The 10,469-nt window shown below is 34.1% G+C and overlaps 1 protein-coding gene across 1 annotated transcript; it reads left to right on the forward strand.

The window, feature by feature from the left end:
• Positions 1-6,030: 6,030 nt before the first annotated feature.
• LOC124887713 (eukaryotic translation initiation factor 5A-5-like) lies at positions 6,031-9,538 on the forward strand (the record flags this gene model as incomplete). Its single annotated transcript, XM_047397626.1, has 4 exons — positions 6,031-6,186; positions 6,292-6,348; positions 6,404-6,505; positions 9,524-9,538. Coding segments are annotated over exons 1-4 (330 nt in total), but the record flags the coding sequence as incomplete, so codon positions are not given.
• Positions 9,539-10,469: the final 931 nt, after the last annotated feature.

The following is a 10,469-nucleotide window of genomic DNA, read 5'->3' on the forward strand; positions in this document are numbered from 1 at the left end:
TCATAAATAATGCATGCTAAGTAATAATAGCTCACTTAAGATTGAGTAATTGAATACTATAATCATACATCCTAAATGATAAGACATACTATATGAATGTTGTGAGACACCACACTTAGTTCTAAATATGTACTTTAAATCTGTTTTCAAATCATACATCCTAAGTATAAAAGGACTCACCTCTGTATCTGTAATCTAAAAGCTAAAATCTAGTAGCTAATGACTCATATAAAATAGTATATGAATAAAATCGTGAGCCTTTACACTTAGTTTCTAAAAACTTTCTATTATTCTTTACTCTTTTTTATGGAAAGGTTCTTCTAACCAATATAAACTATGTGAGCTAACATGGAGTCCAACATTTAGTTCCCTTATAGGAAAACCTTACGTTAGGTAGAAGTGTCATACTTTTGCTGGGGGTATAACCTAAGCTAAGTTATCACATCTATGACTGTCATCCATATTGAAATAGGAATAATCTAATAATCTGAACCTACACTGGCTCGTAGTTCTGGGCATGTGAACATACCCAACTCGGTGCTAGATATTACTCCTTTTTAAGCTATATGCTCTTTCTGTAGGAAATCCACTTTTAACACTAGTATAAAGGTTTATAATGAAAACCTCTTGTGAATCTGTTTATTGTAAACTGTAGTTAAAACTGTAAAGTGGATTTCATATCTAAGCTGAGATCAGAAGGTCAAATCTTTGTTGAAAATCTAAATATAACTATCATGGAATACTTAAAAGCATAATCTTCTTGAAATATCAATATTCAAACTAGGGCTAGTAACCCATGCATCCATTTTATGTCAAATAATCATAAAGTTCATGCTAAATAATGAAAATATTAATAATTCAATTCTAAATCTGGAAATTAATGTCATACGCATAAAACTATGAAAGTAGGCATGCAATTCAACATCTAAATCACTTATAATGTCATAATCTTTAAATAGTAATGAATGGGTATAAACCCTAGACTGAAATTCATATAATTTCATATAAAATTCAACTTTAAAACTAATTTTGGGCATTGGGATGAAAGGATTATGCTTGTTCATAACCCCATATACCTTAATTGATGAATAATTGAAGAAACTTGAACTTTGAGTCCCTATTTGTGCTCTTGAAGATTATTCTTGAAGTTCTTTAATTGGGAATCTTGAATTTTGGGTTATCTTGGAAAAAGAATGATGGAATTTGTAATTTTTGAGGTTTGAAATTTGAGGTTCTAGGGTTTCTTGGAAATAAATTATGGTGAAAGTGAGTGTATAATGCTTAGAACAGGTTTAATATTGTGTTTTACATGATTTAGGGGCTTGGAAATATACAAAATTACCTTTTGAAACTCTAAGTTTAGAACTGGAATCCAGATTTTGGGCCTCAGCGTGACGAGCCACAATCGCGGTGGCTAATTGAAAAAGGGACGAGTGCCATTTTAGGCTCTGGTGCGACATGGCATAATCGCGTTGCATCACTAGAAAAGTATGAGTGCCATTTAGCACTCTACCACAACACACTGTCTGTCCTATCGAGAATTTTGGTGTAATATAGGCAAATTATGGTAAGCTACTAGAAAGGGACGAGCGGGAATTTGGTGTTCAATGCGACGTGATGTAATTATGGTGCTTCACTGAATAATGGACAATTGCAAATCTGCCGTTCACCGCGATGCGGTGCTATCGTGATGCTCTATTCCTTTTCACTAAAAACACCATAACTTCTCAATTGAGTATCGAATTTAGGCAAATTTTGTAACGTTGGAAAGATAATTCAATTATCTACCATTTAGTGGGTCTAGAGCTAGAAAATTCTACATGTATCAAGATTTATACATTTTTAAAGTTTTCCATTAACACACTAGGAGTTAAACGGGACTACAAAAAGTATGGGGTATTACAGTACGAAACCATCACCATGAAAGAAGGAAAAACTTTCCAAGAGATACATCCAGATTCACGTAAATCACCAATGAGTTGCACTACATAGGAGAAGTTATTCCTTTGTATAAATAGGTGATAAAATTTTTAGAAGGGATAATGCTCAACTTACACATCAATTTATGTGCAAGGCAGTCATCGTCAATATATTTATCCAACTTTTGAGTCGGGGTTGAATCCACGATGAACAGTGTGAATGGAAATTAAGTTAAACCAAAATAATAGATACTAGCTAAATTCAAACCAATAGTATAAGAAGATAAAAATGGGGGAGATAGGTATCTACACTAACATTTCTTTTTGGGGTTTTCAAGTATAAATTTGGGGCTACGAATAATTAGAGTTTTATTGATTAAGCACGGATCTTGGGATTATGTATTACTAAGGGGAGTGACATGTCGATTGTGTTAGTAGGTTTTGTTGTAGGTTTTGATGCTAGTCTTTCAACAAAACACCAAACTTTTACCCCTTGATTCTTTCAAATACCGATGGGTGTGTTCAATAATTGGTAACCAAACCTCAATTTAGGCATCCCTATTTCTAGGATAATACCCATGGTATAGCCAATTTCACAAATCACCCTTATATCTAAGATAGTGATAAATTGGTACACTACACACATAATTATCTACCACTACTTTTGTATCCACACCCCTCTTTCAAGGATGACATGGATTCTTAAAGTTCAACCAAAACCATTCTTTCAAAGATAGCCTTGAGATTTCTAGAGTTTATTGCTTTCACCCATCAAACCCATATAGGTATTGGGGTCTTTCATCCACAAATCCCAATCAAATTGGTCAAGCAATGATAAAACCCATTAACATGAACTACCAAGTAGAAGCGAACAACAAAAAACCACACACACTTTAATACCTATTCATACATAAACCCAAGAGGGAGATCTAACTATACATAAGATAAATAAGTAAAGTTATACCCATAATCTCCATTGAAATGGTTTATTGAAGACTAAGTGAATGTTAATTCAAAATTTGGACTCCTAAAAATCACTAATCAAAGTGAGATACTCCTCCACACTACTAGAAATTACCCCTATTGCAACGAACCTTTTAGCAACATTTCCAAAAGTGTTTCTATAAAAGGTCTATTACAACGGTTATAGCCGTTGCAAAAATAATTATTGTAGTAGAACTAGTTGGTGCTATAACCATTTCTATTAATGGATAACCATTGCAATAGGGTGTCTTATAGCAATGGTTGCATGAACCATTTCCATAGAGTCACCTATGGCAATAGTTTATTGGAAAAAAATGCTACTGCATCGATTTTATTTTCTTATGCCACTTTGAACTTTATTCCATTTGTTATACTATTTGTTTTATCAAAATCATAGAGAGGCAAATCAAATCCAAACACTTTTTTTTTGGGTGAAACACTCCTTTTTCTTTTCACCTCTTTCCTCCCCCACTACCTCTCTTCCATCTCCATTGAGCACTACCAGTTCAAGGGTTTTGACACTGATAATATCGATGAATTTGTTGACCTCGATGAACCCATCTCTACCATACAAAACCTCCCTCCTCCTGTACCCACCATTACTTTATCTGTCTCTAACCCTATTGAATCTTATCATGGTCCACCTTTTTTTCCTTCATCTGATCCTGCCACTCAAGTTATATCTCGTTGTCTGACCCAAAACCTTTATCGATGTCCTTTGAGGAATAGGATAAAGATGAGTTAGAAGGTATTCCTTAATCCCCACCTTCTAAATCCTCTTTAATTATGAAATTTGCTACTGAGACTTCAACATCTTTCAAATTGTATCCTGATTTGAAACCTGAACTAGAGCATGACATTAAAAGACTGAGATTGATATAGGATTATACTGTTCAGATAGTTTGTGTTTATTTCTTGATTATGTTTGTAATAAATTAATTTACTATAAAGAATAAGAATGAGAACTTAGTGTTAGGTTGGGCGAGTCAATTCATAATGATGGATTATTTAATAATAATTTTAGTTTATTAGGTGTTGGGGAAATAGAAGATTTTCCATTATTGTTAAAATAAGGACAAAATATTATCAAGTTTTATGCTAGTAGGAGAAGATTTTGTCAAGTTTTTCTAGCTACAATGGAGCTAAAAAGTCAACAAAATTTGATATTGAGGTTGTATAATAAGGTGGTGCCTGTAAAGATGAGATAATGTCTGAGATGTATATTAATGATGATGCAATGGATCATATAGTTGTTGATGTGGCTAAGAAGAAATTGGCTGAGACAATGCAAAAAGAGATTATGGATCTCTAGAGATTTGCATTAGTGGTGAGTCCACCAAGTAGGAAAAAGTGGATTGTTGATGAGTTGTCTGTTGTTTTTGAGTCCAAAGAGGCAGCATGGGATATGATCAGCAAAACTATGATTGATTAGGTTTTTTTCTCAATGACTTTGTCTAGCTTGAGTCTTTTATAGTTTGTAGTAGTCTTTGATGTTTTGTTGTTAGAATAATATGAATATTAGTTTAATCTGTGTTAGTCATTCGTGCTATATTAAAAATATGTTCTTTTACTGGAATGTTTGTTAGTATAATCTACTCAATTGTCATTCTGGTATGTTGTATGCTTCTAGTGGCCTTTATTTTATAACATTGGTTATTGTTGTATAACAAATAGTAAAACAACCGTTACTATTATTGTTGCTTGCGTGTAGTGGGGATTCGTATAACCGACCTTAACTTTGTTTAGAACTGAGGCCTGGGGATTCATATAGCTAATCCCTACTTGTTTAAGACTGAGGAGTAGTAGTTGTTTGAGTATCCAGATCTTAACACCCATTTAGCCAAATACTCACAACTTTAGCTCACTAGAAACCCCTTATAATTTTCTTAAAATTGTACTGTGAAAACTTTAATGTCTTTATAGTGTTTCAGTAAGGTATCATCACAGTAGTATTTTAATGTTAGTTTTGTTTAATTCATGGTGATTCATTCAGACAACACCACTCTGTCTATGTTGTTGATGTTGATTTGAGAGTTTTTTTTAGCAAAGGATTATTGTAGAAAAACATAATTATAATGGATTAACTTTTCACTACCATACAGAGTAACATTACTCATTTATTGTGTAAGTACAAGTGATCAATATCTAAAAATAGAATATGTGCATTTTCATGAACATTGCCTATTTTTGTATATTGAGAAGTGGTAGTGGAAATGTTTTAAAGAATGATTGTGTAATTAAATAGGTTACAACTGAAAAGCGACTGATGAAGTAAGGTGCTAGATTATACTCATGTTTCCAAGTTGCATCGGTAGTTGTACTCAATCAAGAAATTACATTGTGAATTCTACCTTCATAAGTTAAGAATACATGCTTACACCTTTTATTTCTGAACCTATACTTGATAGAATGTTGGTGGTGCTATTATATGTCAATCTTGGGACTGCTTTGGATTGTATTCTTAAGGCGAGGATCTATTAGAAACAACCTCTCTACTTCTAAGGTAGAGGTAAGGTCTGCATACACTCTACCCTCCCCAAACTCTACTAAACCCATTATTTACACCATTTTAAGAATAATACATAGTAAAATCACACTTATTCTAAAATCACTCTAAAATCACTGAATAAGGTTATAGGTTCAAAAAGATGTATATATTTGACTCTAATGTGTGTCCTGTTATCCCGGATTTTGGAATATCTCAAAAAGTGCACCAGTAGACCTTGAGTATTTCTCGGTGGTCAAAATATAATTCCCTGTCACAACCTAAGTTGCATGGACACTTTACTTTTGATGTGTTCCCGTGTCGGGTTCTCAAAAAATACATTACTTTTGGAGAATTTGACATGCACCGGTTGACATTTTTTAAGAGTCCGAGCAACATGGGTCATGAAAAAACTCAGTAAGTGGCAGATCTAGGTAAGTGATATGTATATATAATAGATGTTGAATCTACTTTGACTTTTTTGTGTCTTTACTTCATTTTTAACCTCCTTTGTAAGAGTTTTGGCTTTGACGTTGGTTCCAGTGATTTAAGTTTTAGAGATTCGATCTACTCTAAAGGTTAGGAATCATGGTTTGATAGGACTCCTTTTGATGTTGTATATTCCTGGGTAGATTCATATTTATGAGTACTGATAGGAATTCTTTATTGTTGAAAGCGGTTGAAGATTCCACTTCCAAGACAGGTAAGCACGGTCATGCTAAATGCCACTTTGTGGCAATTGACATCTTCACTAGAAAGAAGCTTAAGGATGTTGTTCCCTGTTCTCACAACAGTGATGTAAGTAACTGAATCTGGCTGGTTATATTATTTTTTGCTGATGCTTTAGTCATCTTCATTTACTTAATAATTACAAACCACCATGTTCTCTTTTTTATGTTATAGGTTCCTCATGTAACTAGTACTGACTACCAGCTTATTGATATCTCTGAGGATGGGTTTGTACATATTTTCTTTATTCAATTTGTTACTTGGATTTTGGATCTCCTTATTGAAGGCTATCTCACTTATAATATTGTCTTCGGTGAGTCTATTGACTAAAAATGGTAACACCAAGGATGACTTGAGGCTCCCAACTGATGATACTCTATTAGCTCAGGTAAGCATCATCACGGGATCAAATTTGGACACCAGTGTTACTTTGCTACCTCTTTTATGTTCATGAACTCATAGATTTAAAGTGAAATAATACTTGGACATAGACCATCATGAATGAAAGGAGTAACATTCCCTAATGAGTGCCATTTGTTTGTACTAACTGTAGATTTAGATTTCATAAGGCATTAGCTTTTTTATTCCAAGATTTAGAAACATCTGCTTGGTTTATTTTTTTTTGATTTCTGGGAAGCTAATTCCTTTAAATTGAAGATTAGTATTTTTACCATAAATTTGTGTATTTCTCACTCATAACACTATTTTCTAACTAATGAGCACAAGTCAAAGATGGTTTTGTTGAGGGGAAGGACCTGTTTCTGTCTATCATGTTTGCAATGGGGAGAAGCAAATTTGTGGTATCAAGGATATTGGTGCCAAGTAGCTGAAGGTGGTAGTGGTGTTATGTTATAGAGTTCCAAAAAATGATATAGTATGTAGAAACTCCTACTATGTAGTTTAAGTTCTTACTCCTGGTAACTAGTGATCGTTATTTACTAGTCAAGTCTGATTGTTGTTCCTTTCATTACAATTGCTTATTATAATTTATTATGTAAATACAAATTTACACAAATCTATTTTATAAAAATTATTGCAATTGATATTTAAACTAGTTACAACATGTGGCAATAATTATTGCAATATATCAATAAATCGTTGAGATAGTATTAGAAATATTTGCAATAGGTAGTCAAAAACCATTGCAAAAGGCCAACAAAACCGTTGCAGTTGGTAGTCAAAAAATGTTGCAATAGAATAATAGACCATTGAAATAGGCTTTAAAATTAGTTACAATAGATAGGAAATTTTTTTTGCAATAGAATTATAAAACCCTCGCAATAGATTCTATTTCAATGGTTTAACATCATTGTAGTAGAATCTATTGCAGTGGTTATTGACCGATATTATAGGTGAAAAGAGCGTCCCAATAAGAGAAAAATAATTGTTGCTATAGGTTGGTCTATGGCGACGGTTTCTATCAACCGTCGCATCAACCATTGAAATAGCTCTATTGCAATGCTTACATATAGGACAATTGTTTAACTATTGCAGTAGAGCTATGGCGATGGTCGTTGTAACCGTCGCCATAGAGGTAATTTCTAGTAGTGACTTAGAGGCTACTCCAATGTATTCTTCAACTGAAATTTTATATAATATTGTCTTCTCCAAAAATATAAGCTATGAACTCAAGAACAAATCCTAACTATTGGGGAAGATGATTATATATGAATGAATGCGATGCCTAGGGTTTTAGTCCTCTTTTTTCAAAAATTGGGATCAACCACATGCATTTCCAGTTTTGCCCTTAGGTTGCAATCTTCCTCTAAGCCGCGATTGCAACATCTTGGCCACGAACGCGGTTGACTTATGCAACTATGGTTGATTGACCATGCTTTACTGCCATGATCGCGGTCATCAGACCGCGACTGCGGTAACTAAAGCCATTATACTCCAGGCTTTTGCCACCCCTTGCTTCCTTTTGATCATTTTTGTCTCCAATTCAGATTTTTCTATCTCTACTAGACTTCCCTTGCTTCTTTTGATCATATTTGGCTCTAATTAACATTTTTCTATATCATCAACTCTATACCTGCAAAGTATGGATATTAGTGCATTTACTAACAATTGTGTCACATTTATTCATTCAATTAAGGTAATGTGTAAGAATGTTGATTGCCAATGAATAGTAACATCACCACTCATCATGGAGTTCTTCCTAAATCCTGGGAAAGCAAAGTAGATGGTACCATTAAGGTAAGAAACCTAAAATCTCTAACATGGATGAACTCATTGGTAATCTGAACACTCATGAACTTAAGAAGAAGCAAGGGCAATAGAAGAAGGAAGCAAAAAGAGAAAAATCTCTGGCATTGAAGTTTTCAAAGTTTGATGCAAGTGAGGAGGAAACTGATGTTTCTTATTTGGCAAAAAGAATTGTTAGAGCAATGAAAAAAAGGGTAGGTTTCAAAGAAGAGGAAGTAGCAGCAAAAAGGGAGGTACTATTGAAGTTTGCCACAAATGTGGAAAACTTGGGCATTTCATCAAAAATTACCTGTCGTAAAAAATGGATTATGAATAATATATAAAGTCTAGAGGTGACAAAGGAAGAAATAAGGACTAGGTCCCTGAAAAGTCAAGAAGAAAGTCTGCAACTGATTATACAGTGAAACAAGCTTTAGCTGTTTGGGGAGATTCGTCCAGTGAATCTGAGAAGGATGAAAATCCTGAAGATGTTTGTATGCTGGCAGTGGAGGATAAGAATGTCACCTTTGACTCCTTGTTTGCTCTTATGGCAAACACTAAAGATGAAGAAGAAAATAAGGTAACTTTTTCTGATATTAAAAGAAATTTCCTTAACTCTCTCATTATCTAAAATAGAGGAATAATTCACTAAGTTGAAATCTAAAAATTTGAGTTTAATGAATCAACTTAAGAAAGTTAATGATTCTAATAGTAAAGGGAAGAAAGAAGCTTGTAGGATTCTGTCACGACCCGAACCAGGTCCTGGCCACGATGGGTATCTCAAGTCTATCGGACTAGAGATCTCTCCCTTGCACCTAACCAACCACTATAAGATCACCCCTTTAGTATGAATTCGGAACATATAGCAAGATAGCACAATGATAAGATTAAAGATACTTAAATCATGTCTATAATACGCTAACCGAAAACTGACCGAATGACATACCAACAACACCCAAGTCCATAGTAATCCAACAAAGCCTTCTGAAAAAGGACCAAAACTGAATACCAATAAAGTGTTGAGACATGCCCCTGCCTAGATCCAAAACATGTCTAAACAATCTAAGATATAAGGTACTAAAACATGAAATGTAAAATTCTGGTGTATGGAAGTTCACTACTTTAATGACAACTCACGAACTGACCCTAAATCCAAATCACTGAGCAGGAGAAGCATAAGTATGGCCAATTCCTGCATTATGTGAGGATACAACGTTCGAAGATGGTTAGCTGGGTGAATGCTAGTATGTAACTCAAGGATAAGGATAACATAATGTCATGATCAATAGTTTCAAAATTATTCAAAATCCAATGCATTAAATCAAATACATATACATATATATATATATATATATATTTATATATCAGATGGCAGGATAGGGAACAAGGCCTCATATGAAAATTTGTAAACCATAACCTGAGTTGTGGAGTATTGTCGTCAGAATCTACCCAGAAGTTATATGGGTCTAGTGTTACCTCCTGAACCGGCCCCAGTGCATATTAGCCGAATGAACTAGAGATATCATAGATGGTCAGGGATTTCTTTGTACCCTTCACCCTCCATGATACGAATATATGAATATTCACTTTGAGGGTTCCCTTGTACTCCGCAAGAAATTGGTCATCAAGACCATCCCTCATTTCGGTAAAACATGAGTTTCCAGTATTAGTCCTTCGGAATTACACCTTTACAGTTAGCTAGAAGAACCCCTATTATTGCCCAATTAAAACATTTAACACATTACCCAACCACCAATTCCAAGAGTCAATTACTAAGGCATTATTAAGTGGTATTATTATACCGACTATAGCTTGTAAGCAATGCCATTAAGCCAACACTTAGGGATTCCCGTGTACCCCATAGACTTTGTTATAAAAATCACTTGGGGAATTCCTATGTACCCCACGAGATTTTCAAGACTATTACCATAAAATTAACCAATTATGTCGCACATTAATGTCAAGAAATAAATCAAGCAAAGTGATAATGCATATTCAAAAATAATTATGCAAGTGTGTTGCGGTTGTTATCAATTTCCATACCAAACAAATTAATTTGGGGATTCCTTTGTACCCCTATGTCCATGATTTATCAATTTAGGGGTTCCATTATACTCATGTTGATACACCATTCCCGTGCACCCCAAAGCATTTACTAATCATCAATT

Source organism: Capsicum annuum, chromosome 10 (assembly GCF_002878395.1).
Source record: "Capsicum annuum cultivar UCD-10X-F1 chromosome 10, UCD10Xv1.1, whole genome shotgun sequence".
Classification (NCBI taxonomy): domain Eukaryota; kingdom Viridiplantae; phylum Streptophyta; class Magnoliopsida; order Solanales; family Solanaceae; genus Capsicum; species Capsicum annuum.